This window comes from Megalops cyprinoides, chromosome 15 (genome assembly GCF_013368585.1).
Source record: "Megalops cyprinoides isolate fMegCyp1 chromosome 15, fMegCyp1.pri, whole genome shotgun sequence".
NCBI lineage: Eukaryota > Metazoa > Chordata > Actinopteri > Elopiformes > Megalopidae > Megalops > Megalops cyprinoides.
The window spans coordinates 27,029,596-27,054,036 of record NC_050597.1 but is presented as its reverse complement, the minus strand read 5'-3'; the positions used below and the strand labels follow the sequence as shown (position 1 = coordinate 27,054,036).

Here is a 24,441-nt window from a genome sequence, read left to right as displayed (position 1 = left end):
AGCATGCCTGTAAGGTAATGAACTGATGGCTGATATGCAAGAGGGGCCACCTCACTTTACCTACCACTGGCTGTTTGCTTTTCGTTATCTTGGCGTTTGTTTAACTTTTTGTTTAACTTTTCCATTTATTTATGTAATTATTTTTAGCAAACCAGCTATTTGTTATTCCTTCCTCATGAGGGGAAACAGGAGGTTTGGGGAAAAAAACGAAAAAATAAAAGGTTGTTAAAACCTTGAAAGCAGTTATATTACACCAGGGAGGCAAAGCGGCAGTCCAATCATACTAAGTGATCTCGAAAATACTTGACTATGTTCTGTCTTTTTTCCTGGAAATCAGTCACAACAGCGAGTCCCCAGTAATTGCCTTGGTTTCACTCAGACGGCAAACCGCCCTGAGAAAATGGCCAATTTGGATCAAGGGCAGGCTCCTACTGCGTGCCTCACAAACATGCTACCAGCTCTCTCTTTAGCTTGCCAGGCCATTGGCTCCTCGCTGCATTCTTCTTTTGTAGACGGACAGTTCTTTCAATTATGATTCTGTCATTTCTATAATGGCATTGCCAAAATCATCATTGTAAAAATCAACAAATATCTGCAGGAAACAGTATTGTAGAACAAAATGTACACCGACCATGCATTTCATTCTAGCATAAATGTCAAAAACTTCTGAAATGAAAAATTAGCATAAAGAAATTTAACTGTTGCTCATGCACTGTTACTTCATGTTTCACTCTCTGCGTCCAAACAAGTTCAGTGGCTCCTTCAACTGCTGGAATTCCTTCTGATTTCTGTTGTACTTTCTTTTAATTGATCAGCAGAGGAACTGTTGATCAAGGTAACATTGCTGCACTTAGCTTGTGTTTTGTTTTAATTTTGTGAAGAACAGTCGATGAACAACCATTCATATGTAAATGAAATGCATTTTTCAGTTATGAACAATGTATGAACAATGAATGTGTTTACTGTCCATTATTGTCCCACTGTTGAAAATGTATGAAACTATATCCAATTTTTAATATAATGGCATAACAGCTAAATGTTCAAATCACGTATTTTCTTTAAGCTGATCTTCAAAGATTTGCTAAAAGGTGATGATTAAATGCAACATTAAAATGCAGAACTCATCCTGTTGCTGAAGCAACGTTGGCTCTCAGTCAACTCTAAAATCCTGTGGAGTCAGCGCAATGTGTAATTTACTTCATTACGGTTTGTTATGAAATAACAAAACATATAAAAATGATCCACCTACCCTGTGAGAATACTCTCCACACACACCCTAGAAAAAAGACAAAGGTAATATCAGCTTTTCTATTAATGTTTAACAAAACAGGGTCACCATAGTTACCCATTGATCCTGACTTCAAACTTATTTCGGGCTCTAAAATACACCCAGAAATTATAAAAGAAATAAGGTCGATTTTTTGTTGAGAGAAGCGCTTCTCTGTTTGAGATCTGTGTTATAAAGCTCATATCTGCGCCATAATTGTATAAAATAACTGAGAACCAGAAAGTGATCTGACCTTTTCTCCCTTGGGGCCAGGTTCACCCTGCAAGGAGAAAAATACACAAAATCAAAATAAGGTGAGTAAGCTATGGCCAAGGACAGTGATTTACACACAACCCAAAAACAAAAGAAAGGCAAAGAATAATCTTACTGGCACTCCTTTTGGACCTCGTGGACCCTTTGAAATAACAAGAAAGAAAGATAAATCACTGTCTTGCAGAAGACTTACTGAGATTTTCCTACACGACTGCCACTCTTCCAGTTGGATTAGAAATTTCACAAATATGCAAAATATAGGATTTATGCTTGAAATTTCAGGAAGAGTTTTTGCTTTTTTTCATGGTGCGTTGACATCATAAAGAAAGGCGTGCCATAAATATTCAGACAGCGTATGCATCACAGACGACGAACGGGAATGTTTCCATTTCAGCATCTGGCCGGTTCAATTAGGATGCGTTCTTTTTCGTTCAACAACCCTCGTCCACACTTTCAGTTCTTGTGGCGCTTTGAGAGACATCTGTCCAGCTGTGGTGCGCTGGGTCTGTGCATTAGGCTCCCTCAGAGCAGGCCCGTTTGTATAGTGCTGCTGGGGGACAGCTGGAAAGTGATTCATTATAGAGACATTAATCTTCATTCAGAAGCAGCAGAGCCGTGTCAGAGCTCTGTGCCCTAGACCCTCGGGTAATTGGTGTTGGCTCTGTCTCCCTGCGTGAGAGCTTCTGTAGGCGGCACGGCTCCAACGGCGGCCCCCGCCGCACGTTTCAACACCGGCCGGCGCTAATCAAATATCCTCAAGGAACACTGCCCCGCACGATAGCTCGCGGAAGCCGAACAAAGAACAATGCGCGCTTCGCGAGGGACACAAAGGGCCCTAAAATCAGCAGCTGGGCCGGTAAAACTCAGGCGGAGACCGAGGCGCTGTCAGACCGCCGTAAATTTCGCCGGGGGAGGACCGGCGGAGCTGGAATTCACCCCCCGATCGCAGGCGGAGAAGAGCGAGGCTCGCATCGGGGCAGGAAGTTAATCAATAAAAGAGTAAATCATGAAGCCAGATGAGGTCTTCTCGCGGTCGGAGACCTGGCGGTTCGCACTGAAAAGCGAGGGTGTCTCGCTCAACGGCCCGCCGGGGACCACTTGCGTTTGAAGCAGGGCCATAAATGTGTCAGAGTGATGAACAGAATCAGACTCTTTTCCATGGCGCTTCTCTGTGGAAAGTGTAAATGTCTCTTTGTACAGTTACGACCGTTTAGTCTCTGGTAATATTCAGCCTCCTGCCCTCTGTGTTTCATCCCTATACAGCAAAAAGATGTTGAAAGAGCTTTTTCATCCATACCCTTACAAAGGGTCCATAGTATTGCCAAGACAGATTCTTTTGCTAAGAAAACAACAACAGAGCAAGAATAAACAAGACTACAGGCAGGATAACGCCAAACAAAGAATGCCCCGTAATATTTGGCAGCTTGTGACATCACAGGGCATGTTTTAGAAATTAAAGTGCATGAAAAATGCAGGTATTCCCTGCTGGTTGTATGAAAACCTGCATCCCCAGCAAATGTTATTACTCCTTTCAAAATCCATCATCCAGCCAATGTGGACAAATGCTCTCCCACTCACACAAACAGGCAGCCAACCTGTATCCCATAACTCTCCCAATAAATCAAACTGTGACACTATTTCCCTGATACACGTATGATGCTGCACTATGAACACGAGAAATTCACAGCGGTAGTAGGGCACATGAAATGCAAACAGTACAGTGACAACTACATCCAGATTTATAATAATGCTAATATTATAATAATACTGATGTATGCTTGTGTGCATTTGGTTTAATTAGTTAGAAAGTAGCGCAGAATTATCAAAAATATGTAAAGAGTACAGTTATATATATATATGAATCATTTATTCATGATTCCAATAACACAGAAAGCTGACGGTAAAATGGAACCATTTTATGCAAGTCTGTGCAGCTAGGCGATTTATTAGCAAATATTGCAAAGGGAACACACACTGTATGGATCATGCATGCAGAATGCATATTCATTGTTCTTACCACATCTCCTTTCAGACCGCTTTGTCCCTGGAAGCAGAGAGTGCAATAAATGACAAGGTAAAATATAAGTGTCAGCACTCAAACTGCATGAAATTCAATTCATCACCATCTACCATTCTTACTTCCACAACTGCTTCAATTTGTTAAAGATAACATTTATAAATATCGGTAACACCACTGTTATTTTCATCATAACATAACATCATAATTGTGTTATTACTATAATTACAGTAATTACTGGCATCATAATTATCCTCATCTCCATAATTATCACCATCATCTCCAATTACGGCTCGCTAATTTACAATTGGCGGTCTGGGCTCGAAAACACTGAATTACTCAATTATTCAACATTCTGTCAGGGAACCGGTCAGGGAACTCACTGGCTTTCCGTCCAATCCGATCGGACCCTGAAATTCAGGACAAGGAGGGAAACGATTAAACAGGAGTTTGGTGGTACCCATATTCTCTTACTGACAGGTAGCCTGGCATGGGGAAAAAAGGTATTTCCTCTGCGGCTCAAGTCCGGCTCCACATGTCACACAAACTGCAGGGTACTGAGGAAACAGTGCTGCATTCAGACAGGGGCCCTCAGGTGCTATGTGGCTGTCAGGGGGAATGCTATGGACACCTGGACCTGGACTTGAGAAAAATCTGAAGTGGAAGAGTGGAAGACTGGAAGAGGGCCTGTTTGTGTCAGATGACCGCGTACAGAGTTGTGTCAAGAGCCAGTTTAGTTTAGTTAGTAGATCAGAGGCCCTCAGACATAAAACAGGCCCTCATAATTCCAGAGACAATAATAATGATTTTTATGGGTTCCGTAAGTCATGGGTAAAGCACCCGCTTTACAACGACACGAGTGAAGCGCAGCAGCCATTTTGCAGCAGAGTGATCACCACATCGGTTGAATTGAAGAAGGGGGTATTTAGTTAGCCAAATAAAGTGGGGGGGGGGGGGGGGGGGTCATTCAATGGTCAGATTTAGACTTGGATGGGAAATCAGCCAGGACACTGCAGAACCCCATAGCCACTTTGTGATAAATACCATAGGATCTTCAATGAATGTGATGAGTCAGGACCTCTGTTTAACATAAGGGGAAAAGCCCTCCTCTGCATGGCTAAATACCCTTGATGGACATAAAATGTTGATCTTAATGTAAAGTATCTCCAGGAGCTTTTGTGCTATACAGCACTTCTGACTGATTTTTCTTGAAATTGTAAGATGTGAATTTGCAAAGCCCACTCTAAGATTAACTGGGAAAGATGCAGTGACTTACCGGGAAACCAGGAAATCCTCTCGTTCCCGGCTGTCCCTAAAGGGGGAGAAGGAGTTTGAAAATGACAAACTTAAGAATGGTTTTTAAAGAGTCTTGATGTGAATCTGCTGAAAGGAGGTCAGAGTTAAAGGCAACATGCCCCCCCCTCATAATAGGGGATGCACTCAGGACGCTCTGTAATTGAGTTTGACAGGCGGAGCGATACAGGAGACTTCGGGGAGCGCCGTTTGTGTGGGTTGCGGGGGAAATTCGAACCTGGCTTTTCAAACAGAGGAAAGAGCAAGGCGAAGCACAGGCAGTAGACACAAATGTAAAGACAAAATGACAGTCCTCGTTTTGCTAATAAAAACAGTCCAAAAAACCTAATAAATTTAGTAATAGCAGTTGTAAACATGTTTAGTTCTGATGAAAACAGAATGAAACTTCCTTGGATATGTTCCATAGCCTCTGGGCCTAGAGGAGGTCATTCTCTGTACCAGTAAAAGCAAAGGCAATAGAGACAAACTGCAAGAAAATTACAAGGAAGAAACAAACACAGCTAATGAAAAAAATTGCATGTCTGGGTTTCCAGTGGTTATTGGGAACCGTGCATGTTCTTTCTCCCAAGGGAACCGGATGGTTGGAAAAGGAAGTGAGAAGAGCAGACCAGGAATCTGTCGATACTTCTGCAAAGTACGCCTGATGGCAAACATTCGAAACGGCCCATATAAAAGATCAGCATGCCTGAGTATGTGGTCTACTACAATGTAAACCGCCACTTGGAACAGAGAGGTCCACCGAGGATGGGAATTTAGAAAACCTCTCTTTAGTCTCTCAGCCTGTATACACATCCTGTTTCTCATACTGCGGTCTGTGGTTACTGGACTGATTGACTAATAAATTGAGTGAGTGGGTGAGAGCACGAGTGAGCGAGCAGGTGTGAATGTGAGCGATCACTTGTCTTTTTATTTAAATTTCATTTCAGTTTATGTGTAAGTTTCAGTTTTTACACAAATGATGTGTTCTTGATAGTTAAATGTCAGTCACCTAGCTAGAGATGTGAGGTTTTATCTAGCGGGACAGCTGGACAAATGCATTTGCATTTCTAATACAGTCAGCTTTGTCAGATTTGTCAGCCAAGAACACACAGCTGTGCATACAGTAAGTGTTACATTTAACAATACATTGCTGGAACTTCACCAGGAAAGCATTAGAACAAATAAACTAAAGAAATAAGCAGAAATTTAGACAATGAAGGATCATTATCGGTACGTGTGAATGAGCAGTCAGTCCGTGTGACTGAGCAGACAGTCTGTATGACCGAGCAGACGGTATGTGTAAACGAGCAGACGGTCTGTGTGACCGAGCAGACGGTATGCGTGACCGAGCAGACGGTATATGTGAACGAGCAGACAGTCTGAATGACCGAGCAGACAGTCTGCGTGAACGAGCAGACGGTCTGTGTGACCAACGCAATGCCAGCTACCGTATCATTTCCGCCTGCACTTCCGCACCTCTCCTCTACGCCTCCTCCGTAAGGTCAAAGCAAAGCCCCTCCTGTCATTCTCACCTGCCATAAGAAATCACCTTGAAAGGGTCCCTTTCAAGGTGATTTGGGGGGGGGGGGGGGGGGGGGGCTGCAGTAGGCGATAGTCAATTCAAAAAACAGATGTCAGGTCAGCTTAAGTGGTTTATTGGACCTGCCACTAGGTAACTTCCATTGGCCAAAAAAAAAAAACCCACCATGGAAAAGAGCCCTGAACGAAATGCAGCCCATTTCTTTACAAGGGTAATCAGAGATTTCTGAGTTTGGAAATGCTATGTCTTTGTTTTGCACTGAAAGAGTGTGTCACGGTCCAAAAACTCCCCCCAAAAATGGTAAGGTCACACCGTTTTGGTACACGATCACTCAGTCCTTAAATAAAGTGGAACACAATCATATTTGAGTGTTTGCAGGAATCTTTATTGCCTGAGATGTTTTTGATGAGAGAGAAGGGAAAGATGCTATTTTTACCACTAAAAAGACTGCTTTGGCCTTCTCAGTTATTCAGAATGACAACCAAATACTCTATTAACTCGAAATTATTACAATAATCACCCTGATAAGTTTCTTTCTTTACCACACAGTAGATATCCAGCAATATATCCAGCTGTAAAAACATTTTGGAGGATATTTTTTTTCTGAATTTTAAGACTGGAAGATGAGGCATATGTAGGTTCTCTGTATTATCACTCTGATACATTGTGGTCTTTCATTGATCCATTTATTACCACACAGTGAAGGTAATTAATGCTTGTTCATTTAGAGACATGTGAGAAAGCCATTATAGCCCTGCAGGAACACGTCTGCCTTTTGCTGGTTTTATAATTAAGCTAATTTATCAGAAATAAAGGCTAACAATCTTATGTTCAGAGGAGCCCCTGTCTCATCCGCCTCCTGTCTTGCAGATCTTTTTAGCAGAGCTGAACAGAGGGTACAGTATTGAAGCACTGCAGAGGAGAATTGGTACTTACAGGGGGTCCTCGTGGGCCAATGATGGACAAGCCTGGCTCCCCTGGTGCCCCCTGTGGACAAAACGAGAATGAGAAGATGATACAATTGGAGCAGCTTCAGAAACCCCCTCATGGGAACAGTGCTCTAATCTAATCTACCTGAAGAGACAGACAGCACATATGTCAGCAACTTATCATGTAAAAACTACCCCCATACATACTGACAGGAATTAAAAATATGCAATCTGCACTGCAATCTTCTTGGGAGTTGTGCTTAGGAAACCAAAGAGGTCTTTGCCAACTGGGCAATTAAGCACTAGAGTGAGGGTAAACATTTTCCATTGAAATGTGGATTTTGAGCAATCGTAGAAAAAAGGCTCACTGCCCATATGCCAATCCATTCAGAGGGTCAAGAAGACTGCTGTGTAAACACTGACGGCCCTCTTGACTGTGTCTTGGAGCCTAAGTGGGTGATTTGCACAGTGTCAGCCTGTCTATACAGCTGAATGGACCCCACTCACCACAATCAGAAAACACAGTAGCCAGACAGTCCAGGGTCGAGTTACTGCCACTTTCCCTAATTAGCTTTCCCCCCCAAAACTCTATCTCCACACCATCTTTGATGGCTGGCGATCCATCAGAAGGCTTTTTTTTAAATATTTGATTTTAACTTTTTTGAACAAACCGGGTATTTGATTTCTACGCATGATCATGTGTGGCTGTATACCTTAGCTACTGAGAGGGGCAGGTTTTGACGCTGCTGACTGTGAACGGCCAAAAACACACTGGCAGCTACCGGGTTTAGAGTTACCCCCGTGTTCATGATCGGTTTCCGAGTGGCCGGATAACTGAGGATCTGCAGATACCCTTCTCCAGCGGTTAGGTTACGACCACTGGGGGTGGGGTGTGGGGGGGTGGCGGGGGGCAGGCGAAGATGGAGCAACTTCATGAGCACAAACCTCAATCAGATCCAGAGAAAAACCCCCAGAAGCGATCCATACCAAACAATCTGAAATCCAGGGGTACGGAAAACGGGAGAGATGGGGGTCTGCGGATTCCATTTCCTCCCGGTGCAAACATTTTCTCCCAGGAAAAAAAAAAAATACCAGCAATGTTATGCTGGCGGTCCTCCTTGGGCTAAACCCATCCATCATGGGTGTTTTTGGGCTTTCGCTCTTCGCCCCACGCCACACAGGCTTCCATCCACAAACCCACAGAGTTTGTTTGCTCAGAGGGAGTATGAGCATGAGCTGCTCACGGCTGGACGATCTACAGGGCTTCACGCCTGGCTCCCTCACATTGTTCTCGACCGCTTGTTTTGATATTTAATGAAGACGTACTGCCAGCCCCTCACTGTTCAATCACTGTTTTCTTTTTGTCCTCTCCTGGAAATAAAAACTAACCGCACCTTAGGAAACCAGATAGCGGCCTGAATTATGTCGCTAAAAGGTTCCTTAGGAGGTTCAGAGGAACATGAGAAAAGCTATGATTGAATTGGCTTGAAAGAAGATTTATTGCACGCTCTGTATCCTATACAGTGAATTGACTTGCCTGGTGTTTATACCAGTGTTAGTACTGGCACTAGTTTCAGCATTAGCAGTCACATTAATCTACTTTTGGTCCGTCACTAATTTTTCCTAATTCCTGATACAGACAGTGATGAAAGCCGCTTCTATATTACAGGTCTACTTCCTTGAATGAACCAACATCCTCAAATCTTCCTACTTGATGAAAGTTTATCTAGAAGAATGTATTGCTGCTTCATATAAAGAAATGACTCAGCCCAATTGCTTTTGTCATTGACGTAATCCGGAAGATTGCAAAATTGTGCCAAGAGTAAAACTAAATCCAGACGGGGATCATTTTAACGGTGAATTTTAAAATACTTGTGCAAAGGCAAGGCAGAAGATGAATGATGTGACACATATTTATATATCATCCTATGACATCACTGTTTAACTTAAATTTAATTTCGAGAGTTCTGAACCCGAACGTCCAAACAACTGAAGTGGAGTAAGCTTCTGTCTACCTCCTTAAATACTCAAAGTCTCTGTGGGGACTCTTAAATTAGTACTTTGAAACCTTAACGTGACATATTTTTACTGTGCTGTTTTATTACAAATAAACGCATGTAATCCAAGCATGGTGGGAAATGGGCTTAGACCATGACCTCCAAGTTTTTTCGTGAAATAAAGACCTGGGCTTGTACATAAATCATGTTACCTGTGCATACTGTATGATGGTCAATGCTCCCCACCCCTCCCCTCCCCTGCTTCCCCAACACCCTGCCCCTGCCACCCGAGCTAACCCCATTTAAACCCCACCTCCCATAGCCTGTCAGCCTGGGAATCCTAGACTTACCTTTTCCCCAGCGTCGCCCTTTAACCCCTGGTCACAGCAGATACAGTCACATGCAAGGTGTGAGGGAGAGAGACAGAGAGAGAGGAGAGGGGTTAGAGTGGAGGAGGAGCATGCGTCAACCTTGCGCGAGCTCGGAGGATGGGCCGCAAAACCCCCCATCCCCCCCAGGGGTGGAGGTGGCGGGGGGTTGTTACTAAAACGCCACAGGGAACAAGAGGCGCTGCCAATGGTTCAACGCCATTTTGTCATGGACGGTTTCACAAGGAAGGGAATGCATTGGGGTTGGGGGTGGGGGAGGCTTGGGCGAAGGGTCGGCCGTGAAAAAAGCGCTTCCTGCGTGGCTCCATCTGAGGGCTGCTGTAGCATCTGAGCTCCTCCACAGTGGCCGAAAACGGAGGCTCGGACAAGATGGGGGCTCTTCCCATCCGAAACATCAAACAAACATTATGTGAAATCCTCACATGAAGACACAGAAGGTTCTGACTGCCGAGGACATGATTTAACCCAGCTGAAAGAGCACACCTTTCATCCACCTAAGGCGCGGTCCTGTTGCGCTTGAAATACAGCTCCATTCAAAGTGCATAAATCGCAGCAGATGAGAAAACAAAATGCAACGCACATCGTGGGACTACAGCGTGCGGCCTGTTTTTCTCATTTCATAAGCAAACTGTGTATCTGCGTTCACTCCATAGCCTCTTGGTCGAGGTCCAGTTGTTTCTCTCCAAAAGCAGTAAAGTAGCCATTGTTTTTTAACCTCTCCCTTCTGGGGCTTCAGAGGATGATGTGAATTTTGAGCCAATACCGCAGACACTCTTTTTAATGCTGCAGTTCTTAAACAGGCAAAGGATGCCAAACTCAAATACAAAGGCCCAGCCTCAGTTTAACTGCAGAGTGCCTTGACCTTAAATTTGTGCAATAAATTTAAGCAATTGTCATGTGTTTTTGTTGTTTTGTTTCTTAACCATTTTTCAGTACTTTCAGCAAATCATAATGCTGAAATGCATGAAACAAAACAAGATTGCTTGCCTAAACTAATTAAGCATGCTGCAGTTTGACCAACCCCTGGATCCAATCGACATTTGGCCCTTGGCATTGACTTACAAATAAATGCAAATTTTGTTTTTTAAAAGGGTGTTTGTGAAAAAAGACAGTAACATTTGCATTTAATTGGAAGGGAAAATTGTGAGCAAATGCTGATTGAATGAATCCAGGAGCAAATCTTGGCCAGTCTGTGAAATGCAGGGTGGCAGGTTTTTTCTTCTCATAAAACCTATACCAATGTTTTAAACTTCAGTAATGCTTCGCTGCACAGGATACTAAATACCAATTTTTTTTTCCATGACAGTCACCGAGATGCAGAAACATGGCATAATCAACAATATGGGACATCTTGAGATACTCACTGATAAAGGAGCAGCTAGATAACTTTTACACAGACAATATGGCAACAATCACCTTTAGACAAAAGATAAATTAAATTTAACAGCAATGTGCTTTGACCTTAACTCTGTGAAATGACTAGGCAAGTGTTACGTTGCATTGCTAGTTACACACTGCATTGTTTATTAATTTAAATGACTGATATAAAATTAGTTGTGTAATTAACAAAGTAACACCTGTTTAAAGTTCAAAATTACAGACAAAGTGTAGGGCAGCTGGTTCTGATAAAGGCCCAAACTGAGGTCTGTATTCAATTAAATAGTGTCCTCAGCTTTGAATGACAAATTAATATTAGGGTTATCTTTTCATTACAAATACCTTTTTAGTCATGCTGGTGGTTGCTGAACTCACCAAACTGCATTATAGGAAGAATAAAATAACACTTGCATTTTCATATGAATCAATGTTAAGAACAAGAGCTGACTGAATCAACATCTTTAAACTTTGACCAATCCAATAATGACTGCTAGGGAAGTATGTATTCAGCATTGCCCTTTCACCTATTGGGTTGAACATAGCATATCCCTCAAAATCAAATCCCTTTGTTTGTTTTTTTAATTAGTGGGCTGGTCAAAGCTTCTCTAGCCCTGGTTATCATTGATTAAAGTCATGACATGCCACTAGCTACCATATTAACTGGCCATTAGATGTGCAGGCTTTTTTTCGCCCAATGCTACACACTATGGTTGCCTCATATGCACATTCCCAATTCACTCACCATTCTTCCAGGTATTCCCATTGTTCCTTTGTCACCCTATTGATCAACGTAAAGTCAAAAGGAGGGTGGTAAACAATAGCTCTAACAGAATTTAGTTCTATTGCTAAGTCAAAGCCATCAGCTTAACTTTACGAACGCAAAAGTCGTACTGGTTTCCTTTTGGGCCATCCCAGTAAATGTTCCCCTAAGTAATCAAAAAAAAAAAAAAAGATTCAAGACAAATTGAATCACTGATTTTTTTTGGGCACAGATGATGGTCTGGCCACAGTCGATAAAGTTAAGCTGACAGCTGGGAAACTAGTTCAGACTAATGAGCACCAACTACGGATTCCCAAGCATTCCATGTGATCGGTCGAACACCGTCGATGCAGAACATGCTAGAAAGTGTGGGTGCTTCAAGGCCAGCTGCCAACTATGCAAGACCTTAGGAGAGAGTGCAAGGGCGAACAGGTCATGGTCATCCAATGAGCATCATGAGAGATTAATGCGTATCTGCCGGGAATTAAATGAGGCAAATTAGGCCCGCAGGTTCATCTGTGGAATAATCCCCCGGAGGGTGACGTGCACCTCTGCAGCTGACCACATCTTAAAAAGCACTAAGGGCTATTCTCTGAGAAATCAACAGCAGGTAACTTTAAAATGACCGTTTAACGTGCATTGAACGTACCAAGCACACACACAGTCTACAGCCCTTATGTGACTAATTTATGCATGATATGGAATTGTGTCCATCCAAGTGCTTTCTTTGAGTTTTATATCCTCATAGGACCACCTGGCACATTTCCTCTAGGTCTGTTTCACAGAGGTCCAAGCACACACATGTAGTCTACAGCCCTCAGGGTGGTGATTTATACGTGACTTAGAATTAGAATCCAGCTGACTACTTTCCCTTGGTTTTATCGGTTTTATCTTCTCATAGGACCACTTGGCACATTTCCTTTAATTCAGGTCCAAACACACATTACCATGGATATCTAAACTCCAGTGTCTGAGGCTCAACTTTTGATTCACCTTTGGAAAGGAACTGAGAAATAATTCAAGTGAAAGCATGTCTCTTTCAGTGAGAGTCCAGGCTACAGATGGCTACTTCCAAGTAGACGAATGTTCAGGTACATGTAAACAACAATGGCAGAAATGATGCTATTCAAACCCCAGACAAGACACACACAGCCATTTCTCACTATTCAAAATAACCATAAACTCCTGTGGGGTGCTGAAATGACTTATTATGCAGAGGTGTTCATTCCTGAGCTCAGTTTGTTTAACGTGTGCACCTCGCCTCCAGTCTCGCAACCCGCTGTGTCAGTGCATCTGGGGGGGCCAGCGATGACAGATTTTTGACGGCTCACTCAGTGCTGCGTGGGGGTGGGGGGAATCGGAGTGGGGAGGTGCTGCTTTCGGGCCGAGGCTACCCCCATAAGTCACCGCAACGTATCTGCTGAACTGAGACAATGAGGGCCGCAGGGGAAGAGTCTGCGCAGGGAGGGAAAAACAAAAAAAAAAAAACAAAAGAAAAACAAAATGAAGACAGCCTCAACGCGTGCCCTGGTTTGAGGAGCATGCCGTTTCATTTAGGGGCCTGGACGCATTTAAACATCCACTGCGCCAAAGAGAGGCAGGGAATGATTATTTTTAGCAGCGAGTTTTAAAATATCAATGTAGTGACACTGATCCCCCACCAAAGACTGGGGCTGGCTTCAATCAAAGTCAGTCTGATCTCGGCATGGCAAGGCTAATGCGCCAGTGAGATTATTAATCTGGCCATTCCTCACCAGGGGAAATGATGTCAGGGCTTTAGCAGTGTGACCGCCACTCAGTTTAGACTCCAGGCTAGGTTTCATTCCTAGCGCACTGACCGCGTCTCTCGAGGCATTGCTTGAGGCAGATCACTGATAAGCCCTGTCCAAGGTGCTGATCCCCAGCCAACATGTCACAGGTTTTTAGTCATATGTATAAATATGTTGCCCTTCATTCAGAACAGTGCTGCAATACAGGCCAAACGTGGGATGCGTTGACGGGACCAGAAGTTCAAACTGTTGCAAAAAGGCCCACCCCTACCACCTCTTCTCAGACCGGTTTCCCTCCATCAGCTCCCGCCCCTCCCCCTCGGAGCCCTGCTTCTTCAACCAAACGCTCTCGCCTGGTCTGTTATTGTGCTCCAGAACATTCCGGGAGAGGTCTCAGACAGAAACCCGATCGCACTCCACTCCTCGCCTCGCTGTGTGTCTCTTTAATACTTCTATTGTCGGGCCTTGTGGCTCCTCAAAAAAAGAAAAGCGTGGTAAAAATTCCGTGAACCCATCCTCTCCGCCTCTTCTCCTTCTGCTTCTGTGGAGACTGGCGCTTCAGTCTGGTTTTAGTCACCAGCAGTGTCAAATTCGTTGGCGAGTGACCTCAGCCTCCACCCCACGTAAGAGAGTCAGTCTGGTCTGGGAGATTTATGGGGCCCCCTCTGCACTGGGCGACCGAGGCCCCTCAGGTGTATTTACAGGAGTAACGACTCTCGGCCTGTCTCACCTCGCTTCTCGACTGACTGCAGTTAAACTGGCCTGTGTCGCCGGGGCTCGGCTCCTGCTTTAAAGCTCTGCTGAGCAGCACTTAAAAATATATTGACAGTAACCGCTTTATTGCTTTGGATGTAGATCAGTCAGGGGAAGCTTTAGGTCCTACAAGGAGGACAGAGTGTGTAAAGGCACCCAGATCCTGGAAACTCTGACATCCGAAGGTTCCTACTGGCACACTGTCTATAAGAGATGCTGAGAGCCTCTGTCAGGTCAATGGGGGCGTCCTGTACGCATGTGGCAGATGAGAGAATTAGTGGGAGTGTTTATGTGAGATTTGGGCATATGGTCTTTTGGCAAAGCAGGCTTTTCATCCATACACCCATTGACAAAAGTCATGTAGCAGCAGTGTGGATAAGCAGGGAACGCTATGGCCTGACTGATATCTACTAAGATCAAAGCCTTAGTTCAACTCAATAAAAAGTTCCATTTGGAACTTACAGCATACAACATATGAGCTGGGCTCCTAAACAGGGACTCCCTGAAAAAAGCTGCAGGAGGGTCATTAACAAAAATGAAATATTGTTTTCCTTGGTAAAGTGACTGCCAGTAAAAATAAGATAAACTTCAGATTTATTCACACATGCTGTGCACTTACAATGCCCTCCGCACATGTAAATAATATAGTACAATTACAGTGAGAAAGTAATGAGAAAAGCTATAGCTGTATAATTATGAACATGGCACAACATACAACAGTTGCAAACTCAAAATATATATATATATAAATTTTATCATACTGCATGAACGCATTTTTGCAAAAAAAGTTCTATGTTCTAGGCTATGTTTCTGATGACACCTAGCATTAACATCTAAAATCTGACCCCTTTGCAGTTAAATAAAATCAGCCCACAAGCTTCAGTTGGGGTAAAACGATTAGAAATGAGTTTGCTTTTGTGTCTGAACCGTGGTGAACACTGAGATCCTCTAAGAAACACTGAGAACACTGCGGAAAAAAGCTGATGTTTATGTACATAGGAGAAAAGTTGTGTTGATGTTGGATGAAAATGTCATTGTTACAGACAGCCTCGGCCAGATTAAAAACAGTTCTGGGTGGCCTGAATTTATGAGCTCCTGTCTCATAAAGTAATGCTGTTTCCAACATTTCTTACAATAACTTCATCTCACAAAGGAAGAAGATCGCTTATGATCCTGTCATTGCACAGCAGATATATTAATGGTTTGTGGCATCATAATGTCCTCCACTACAATACAGCATCAGTAAAACTGCTAGTGAAATACATGGTACAGTGTACTATAGTTTCCTATTTGAGTCCAGTCCTGTCCAATCCACTGCTCAAGAGTCTGCAATGATCATCAAATCCTAGGGTCGAAAATCACACCAGAGAAAACCAGGAGGCAGTCAGCGGGTTTCAAACTTCCACACATGATCCTTTCTGGCATTGAAACTGTGCTGCATTCCATAGTTTCAACAAATATGCCTAGGATTGCACAGGCTGCAACCTGTCTTCTATGTTCACCATCTCACAGTTTGAGTTTCACCCTGACAGCAAAAGCGGTTGAGAACATGAGCAGTTGAATTGAAAAATAAAAACAATCAAATGAAGAAAAAAAAAAAATCTACGTTCCTAGTTAATCCGACACATGAGTTCATCCTCCAAAACCACATCCTTCTCCACTTAAGAAAAAAGTATTGGCTTCCCCTTCCAGCGCCTTGACAATGCAATCAATCATAAACCCCGTCAGGCATTATATCCCAACTTTGACCCACCAGCTGAAGTCAAATCAAACACCCTGAACGAGACATTTCTTGCCAACGGAAGGAGTCTGCAGTGAGCCGCTGGTTCGTGAGCTGTGATTGGCAGCAGGGTCAAAGTTTAAATATAAGCTGCCTGTTAACATGCCATGAGGGAAAGCCTGAGTGCGGCTCTCAGTCAGTAACATTAGAGTCTGTGCAGAAGCCGAGAGCAAAAGAAAAAGCCCGGCCATAACAACAAAGGGACGGGGAAGATGGGAAACGCACAACGTCATATTAACGGAGGAGTTTGGACTTTAGACAATAAACTGTGAATCAAGTGTTCTGTATTTAAAATAATACTAGCAATGATTTTAAAGGATCTCATTCAACTTAATCAATGTCTTGCAGGTCATGTGCTATCCAATTTTTTTTTTTTTTTTGGTAGATACATTATTTAGGTCAGAAAAAGTATAGGTAGCTATGCATTGATAAATAAACAGATTTTGATAGGATTACTGTTTCCTTTTAAATTCATTCTAAATCCTAAAGCTTTCAGTTGCTTTTGTGTAAACTGCATCTGCCACATCCTTTTGTTGAAGGGGTGTCTCTGCGGTCACTTTCACCTAAGAAGCTGTTACGTCAATGGGCAAAATCTAACAGTCATAACTGAGGTTGAAAGTCTATTAAAATTGTATATTTTATATTCTGCAATCCCACATCAATCTCAGTAGTGATTTGACAACCAGGAGAGATGGGTGCAGACTCCATTGGAGGGAGCCAAACTGATTGGGAGCAGCTGCATCAAACTGACCACAGCTTCTCAGTAAAAAGACTGGAGAGTTTTGGAAGCGACACCACCACCACCACACAGACAGACAGAAAGGACACAAGTTAAACGACAGTTACCGGAAAGCCAGCTCGTCCAGGTGGACCCTGAAAAAAGGGGCGACAGAAATGAGTAAAAAAAAAAAAAGAAATAGAGAGAGTGAACGGTAGTTGACAGCAAAACAGTACCACATCACAGAGAAAGCCGACATGTGGTCCTGGCCACAATAAACTGAGCACTGAAGACTGCCGCCATTTTGCGGCTTTGGTTTTGACCAACCATTTGCATTTGTGTGTACCTGTTGTTTTTGGTCTCGTTTATTATGGTCAGGCTTCCAGTTGCACACAGACAAAGGACAAACAGCATTCAGCACAAAAAAATCCAAAGCACTGCATTCAAAGCACTTTCTCCTGTATGATTTTCAACCACTACCAAAGATTTCATAAAAATCACTAATAATCACGCCATGCCTTTTCAAAACTCATGCAAGATGCATTCTAACCACATTCCAGCTGAACCAATTTTGAAGTAATAATTGCACTGGCTCAAAATTGAGCAATTGCACTAATTGTTTTCATCACAGACGCAGAAAATATAGCATGATTTTCAATTCCAAGAAGCTTTATTAGTGCATGTGTTGTCCTATTTAAGGTTTTCCACCACGTAATGGTCTTATTGCATTAAAAACAGAAAACTTTCTAGTGAAATCTGCAGGGAAATCTCTCCACAAACTCCACAATCCAGGTCATCTGACTGGCTAGGTTGCAGACACACTCCACTGAAGTGCGTTGTCTCTCTTGTCTTCTTATGCATAAAAGTACACAATGGCTCTTTTGTCGTTTTTTCCTCTTAAACAAATAAGGTCATCAGGAAATGCTGTGCTGGTATAGCAGCAGAGAAGAAAGGAAACATTTGTCGTACAAGTTAAGCTACAGGGGAGAAAGTACAAGAGGCAAAAGTCCAAATCTACACAAGAGAGCGACCGTTCTTCAACATGAATCAGGGTAAAAGAAACGGAATCAATGGGTCTTTGTTTGTGCCCTGCGCTGAAAGCCCGACGCTAATTGCTTGGTCTGGGCTAAACAGGAACACTTGACATTTTCCAAAGCTGTCGGACATTGTCGGACCATGTAACGGCACACAACCTCATTGGCGGAGCCTGGATGGGCACGCTGAGAGAGTTTAACACTAGCCTCCTTTGAAACCCAAGCAGGAGGCAGTTATGGTGCTGTTTCTTCCATACGGGCAGCGTAGGCTATTCTCAGCCTCTGCGATTGTGTAAGGGAAGTCATTAATCCAGTGCCAATCCACAGTCCTATGACCGTATTGTACAGGAGAGGTCAAAATGTCCCTCACCCTCTGGTCACCGCGTCCAGTTCCTTTGATCATTTTGAAATTCTTTGTGATTTGAATTTGATTCAATCCCTATTGCACTGTTTCGGGGCGTATGACTGAGGACAAAAGGTGAAAAAAGTTTATGCCAGCCAGACTGGGTGAGTGATCTCTATCTAAAGTACTCCCAGCTGATTGAGGCACATGTCTGTGGACAGCCTGCCCATATTTAAAGTTACATACTAATACTCATACAAAAAATTCTATCAATCTAATTACAAAGTACAACAAAGCAAAAAAAAAAACAGCTAAAAAATACAGACCATTGCCATCTGTCTGTGTCTACCTGCTTCCAGTGTGCTTTTTTTTCTCAGTTTGCAATCCACAGGCAGCAAACTGAGGCCGTGGTCTTAATATCCACGCCAGTGCAGTTCAGCGGACAGCCGGACGCAGACGCTCCAGGTGGTGAGAGAGAAGAAACCGTGCTTGGCATTCTGCAGGTTCCCTTTGGTTCCCTGACCTCGGGCAGTCTGAAGGGGTCAGAGGGCCCCATCCTGACCGGAAAAGGCCCTTCACCCCGATTACACGGGAGCCGTTTCAACTCCACACATCTGCGCCCCATTAGGCAAAGTGCTCCTGAATAAATGAGGTGGTCCCCCAGGGGCGAATTCTGGGGCTCTCTGGCCTCCGTGCCCTCCTCGGATCAAGGGGTGGAGTGTGAAGGGGGGGAAATTAGGCTGACACACCTCGTTTCTACACTGGGACCCTAGCAGGGACACGCCTCAGCTCTGTTCTGATTGGTTGATTGAGTATCAGTTGAGAGGAGTCTACAAGTAATGCATGGCACATTTGGGTGGCAATTCATAATCAACATTCATAACATAAAAAAATCATAAAAGCAAATATTCCAGCAAACATTTTTTTTTCCCTGAAATTTAAACTCATGCTTCCAAGGTGTTTTGACTTCCCCATCTTAATAAAAGCATGTCAGCACTGATGGATTGTTAACATTTATTTCCATTAACTTCATCATACTGAACTAGAGGCAAGAGGTTTGTTAGAGGCAAGAGGTTTCCTGTTTCTCTGAAAGTCCTGAAACTCCAGCACAAGGTTAAGTTGAAAAGCCTTTTTCCATCCCTACCGACAGTCTGTGGACGTGTTAAACCCACAGAAGCACAGAGCGGGCAGAGAGGCGGGAGACTGCTACTTGACCTTTGAAGAATTACGCGCTGTTATGCTGTAAAAGAGTGGCCTCACAATCTCAGAGAGCAGGAAGGGGCCAATCTGATGTAGTTTTACAGTTGCAATTACATGTGTAATTATGTTATCTTAACATGCTTATGTAAATAAGGGCACTGAATAATTTATACAAATCACCTCCCCTCCCTCTTACAGACCTGTCAACAGGCAGTGCAATGTAAAAGGGGGCAAGGCGAATTCGGAGTATCAATCAAAGAAGAGGTGTCAGGGAACCCCCTTGGACCGCTGAAAGGCAAACAGCGGTGTTTGGTCAAAGTGTGATTAATCACAAATAAACCCTTGATCTTGATTAACATAATGACATGCATAATGCATGGGCTCCTAAAATAGCTCTCCACTGGCACTGCAGCTCAAAAGCATCACTCAGGAATGCAAAACCGTTAAGGAATTGATTAGTCTCCACCAAAAGAGCAATAATTAATTATAATAATTAACAGAAGTAGGGAAGTAGGGGCAGAAATGTAATTTGTCATCCAATTTGTGTATTTGTCTCTCTGGGTTATGATGTAGAAAGTGATGTCAAGCGTTGAGTTAAACTGAGCGAACTGCATCTGCATAATATTACCAAACAGAAAAATATCTTGAAAGATGCATCGATTCTGAAAGTATTCCACATTTTTCAAACTTAATTTAGAATCTCTCCCCCCCCACCCCCCCCAAAAAACTGAGATTACATGCTGACACCTTTCTTGAAGTTGCATCTTACAAATGCAGTATTTTTACTGGTGGTGTCACAGTCAGGGAGCAGCAACAGATGCCAGGGACACTTCCCAAAACAGCACCTGACCTCCCCTTCCCAGATCATAGGAATATGTGACTTTGATAAGCAAAAAGCAGCAGAACAGTAGTATGTCCGATGCAAAAAAAATCAGAATAAAGCATGTTGTGCTATTTATTTAAATTTTTTACTAGTGTTTTTGTTAAATTGACCACCTTTAGCATGTTTTTCATTCATGTCCCAGGCACTCCGCGTATGAGTACACCACACACGCCGGCCCCGAGAACGCTGCCCCTGGCCTGAGCCCGCTTCCTGTGCCGAGCGTCACGGTTCCGTTGTCGGGTAATTAATCACAGTCGCGGCCCAGAGCGGGACGACGACCTTGACCCTGTCAGCGTCGGGCCACAGCCAATGCAGCTGCTCCCAATTTTAGCCAGCGCTGAAGGTGTTCAGAGAGGGAGGGGCGGGCACATCGATTCCTCTAAGGGAAACTCGGCTAAACAGGTTAACCCCCGAGCCAGACGATCACTCGGAGGGTTCTGGGCATTGTCCAAAAGCGCGAGAGGGGTAGACAAGGAGGACATATCCCAAAAGCTTCTTGCACCCCTACGGGTTTGCAGTTGCTGAGTGGAAACGTGACAGACGTGGGGGAGGTGTGTTGGGGGGGGGGGGGGGGGGGACGGGTTTTGAAAGCAAAAACGGAAGTTCGATTGGTGTCATCGCCGAGATATTCGACCCTGAGCTTCCTGCTGCTTTTAGCGTCTCTGAAAGCCCCTCTGTGGACATATTCTGTGGGATATGATTTTTTTTTTTTGGTCGGGAGTCTTTGGCAGGAATCATCATTGTGTTCACACTCTGTATAAATGTGTCACGCTGCACAGTGTATCTGTGAAATCTGAGCACTCAGATGTGCCTTTTTCATTTTTGGGTGAGGCTGTACTGGAAGCCGTCTGGAGTCTGCATTTCATAGCAGGTCTGTGCGTGAACGAAAACGCGACAATACTAATGATACCAATACGCACTGCTGGGAAAAGTACTGCTTCTCTTCCGCAAAGTCACTTTGACACTTTTAAAGCACATATGAATCATAGAGAATTTTCATTTACATTTATAAAATATTCAGTATTGTAAGACCGGCATTTCATGAAGATTTAGGATTCCTCGAAAGTTAACACCCCAAACAGAGGAAAGAGCAAGCCAAATCAAAAGCTTCAAGACTCACAAATCTCACACAACATGCAAACACACGCAACACACACAGGCACACACACAAACAAGTCCATCACTTTACCACAATCCGGTCACACACTGTGGCTCGGCTACTTACAGGAGGTCCTGCAAAAGAGAAGAAGAGAAAAGAGACTTTTAGCTATCGGGCAGTTACCGAAACCACAGCCTTGACTGGCGCATAATAATTCCAGACTGGAGCATCTGTCTGAGTCTGGGCAACAAAAAACAGTTCATTCAGGTAATTGACACAAAGACACACAATATGCAGCAGAGACGTCCTTGCCACTGTAAGGGAGAGCGTGAGACAAAGAGTTAAATTTGGCCTCTCCATAAACCCCCCCTCCCTCTACCTGGTGCACAGTAAAAATCTTGACTCAAATCTGACTTTTCTTCTTGGCTGGGTAGAGGCATGTTGTACTTACAAAGCTTATATTGCAAAACTGGTCCAGTCAAGTCCAGCTTCTTGCGGCTAGACTTGGAAAAACTGAACAGTAACTACTTAAACACACTGGGTCTATGTAACAAAAAAAGACGCAACATGACGCCACTTGCGGGAAAAAACTACTGATGGACATCATTGGAGTCTATGTCCTTCCTGGGCACACCGGTAATTGACTGTAGTGCGTAGGTGGAAACTGTATACTTATTGAAGTGCATTTGGAGCATACATCAAGGCATTCATTAAAGGGCTGGTATCTCCTACAGTAGCTCATACTTCTGAAAAATTAATGTTTCCCCTCCACCCCACCTCAATCCCCTCCAGAGACCCCAACTCTTGTCTGGGACGTTTCCCTTCCCTGAGAAAGCGTGGGGACCCTGAGGAGACCAACAGTAAAGAAGTAGATTGATGAGAAATGGGGGGGAAAGGCAGCACAGAGGGCGGTAATGCAACACTTCAGCCGGGTCACCCCAAAGGGGAGCACGCTCCCCCGCCCACCTTCCCTTGTCTATCCCTTCCATCCAAAAGACATGAGGCGACCTGCTTTTTTCCCCTCCTTTTTTTTCTCACTGGGGAAGCCAGACAGGCCAAACTCAGAGGGACATAATATATTTCACTACCCCTCACCCCTCTGCCATCTCAAATCACCTCCTTGCCATTTCCTGAGGCTCTTAACAAATTATAACAAGCAGCGGGTGAAAGATAACCCCTGTATCCCTTGGAGGGTCCCGCTCCGGTTTATGTTTACATGCCATTTCTGCAAACGACTGAAAAAAGCTCACCTGTCATTACTAAAATATGAGGTGCAGTTACATAAACAGACACATACTTACAAATGTGCATATTTACAATGCAGTAACTCTGTTATATCTTCATCTGGCAAGATAAGCTACAGGGACCAGAGGTGACAGGGCACACTGAATTAAATCAATCATTTTCACAGGTCACAAAAGTGGACTTTCTGGAAAGTTCACTTCATAAATGAGTAAGCATATTTTACACTGTATTCTTCAGAAATGCAAGAATGGTGTGGTAACCATTTGAAGTGCTCTCTGTTATGATGATGACACTTCAGTCAAAACCACCGCACCTTCAGTGAGGTCAAAGCTCACCAGTGCACACAAACTCAACAGGTATCATGGATGCAACACACACACACCTTCCACTGAGTTTTTAAAGCTCTTATCACATAATCCAACAAGCCAATGAATCGTGTCAACCTCAAGACCGTGAAAGATCACTGCATTTGCCGATCCCAATGCCGATAAATCGCAAATGACAAATCATTTCCTCATATGTCACACTGAATTCTGTCGTTGCGATCATAAAAACTTATTTTGTCTGGTTTCATGTTTCAGCTATGCACGGCACAAATAAGGCTGTCAGAAAAATTTGTTCAGGAGGGGATAATTGAAAATCGGATCAAGCAGGTGAACTTACAGGAGGTTGCAGAAGGATATAATAAGGTCCGCAGCCTGTTTGAATTAAAAAGAGCGTGAAAAATGGAAGTGAGCACATGATTGCCTCTGTCAAATGGCCTGGAGCCGGTCAAGGGAGACGTGGAGCAGAGACGAGACAGGAGCTTTCCTGAGGAATGAGTAATCGGTGGGTGGGGTGGGGATATACAGCCCTGTGGTGCATTGCACTGTGATTTAAAAAGACAGAGTGCAGAGGTTGGTGCTACATTCTGTTGGACAACCCGGAGAATCGGCCGCAAATTGAGAGGCGGAAGCCATGAACAGCAGTCCTGTTCAAAAATCTTTTTACGCACGTGAGGATCCACAAGCTGGGGCGGGTTCGGGGAGGGGGGTGCAGGGTACTTTCCTTCCTTCATATTCCTGTGTGTGGCCTAACAAGTGGCGCCCCTTCAGATGACCAATGACACAGTCCCACTTATCATCATTCAAAGACAAATTGTTGTTTTTTTGGGGGCTGGGGGCGCATATATTCCTCTCTTTCCTGTTATTGCGGGAATGTTTTCGCAGTAATCCGAGTGAGCATGTTTCAAAGCTTCTGCTGAGCTGGCGCATACTTTTATCGACTTTTCTCCTCCTGCAGGCCTCGGGTCGCATAAATGTCAGAACCGAGCCGTTGGACAAGAGGTTTAGTGGGTCCAGAGTGGCCTGAGAGCATTACTGGAGAAGGCACTTCAGAGGCGTATGTCTCCCCCTTACATCATCAGAGACTTTAATGTATGGCGGTGAAAACGTTCAAGAAAACCAATGAGGATCAGGTGACCATGGTGGGCACTGATTCGTTGAACCTCGATTGCCGTAAACAGACACCGCAGAAAAGGCTAAACGGACACATGTTAATTCCTTCAGCAGACACACTAAATGCCAAACACCACTAAATTTTATATATTATCCATTTACACAGCTGGATATTTCACTTCAGATTCGATACTTCTGTATCAGTGACCTGTAACCTGGGATTCTAACCAGCAACACTGTGGCTCTGAATTCCCAAGGCCAACTCCTTAATCACTCCCACCACAGTCCCACCAATGGCTACCAAGCAGCAGTGACAGCCATTAAGAGCTACCAAATCAA

At 43.8% G+C, this 24,441-nt stretch overlaps 1 protein-coding gene across 1 annotated transcript in view; it reads right to left on the bottom strand.

Annotated features, from left to right (window-relative positions):
* col13a1 (collagen, type XIII, alpha 1) overlaps positions 1-24,441 on the bottom strand; it is a 109,909-nt gene that overhangs the window by 39,382 nt on the left and 46,086 nt on the right. Inside the window, exons 3-13 of the mRNA XM_036546789.1 lie at positions 21,548-21,555; positions 16,991-17,017; positions 11,825-11,860; positions 9,667-9,693; positions 7,327-7,377; positions 4,834-4,869; positions 3,941-3,967; positions 3,558-3,584; positions 1,656-1,682; positions 1,521-1,547; positions 1,250-1,276 (exon numbers count right to left, since the gene is read on the bottom strand). Of these exons, the coding sequence (XP_036402682.1) occupies positions 1,250-1,276; positions 1,521-1,547; positions 1,656-1,682; positions 3,558-3,584; positions 3,941-3,967; positions 4,834-4,869; positions 7,327-7,377; positions 9,667-9,693; positions 11,825-11,860; positions 16,991-17,017; positions 21,548-21,555 (320 nt within the window). The remainder of the gene's footprint in view (positions 1-1,249; positions 1,277-1,520; positions 1,548-1,655; positions 1,683-3,557; positions 3,585-3,940; positions 3,968-4,833; positions 4,870-7,326; positions 7,378-9,666; positions 9,694-11,824; positions 11,861-16,990; positions 17,018-21,547; positions 21,556-24,441) is intronic.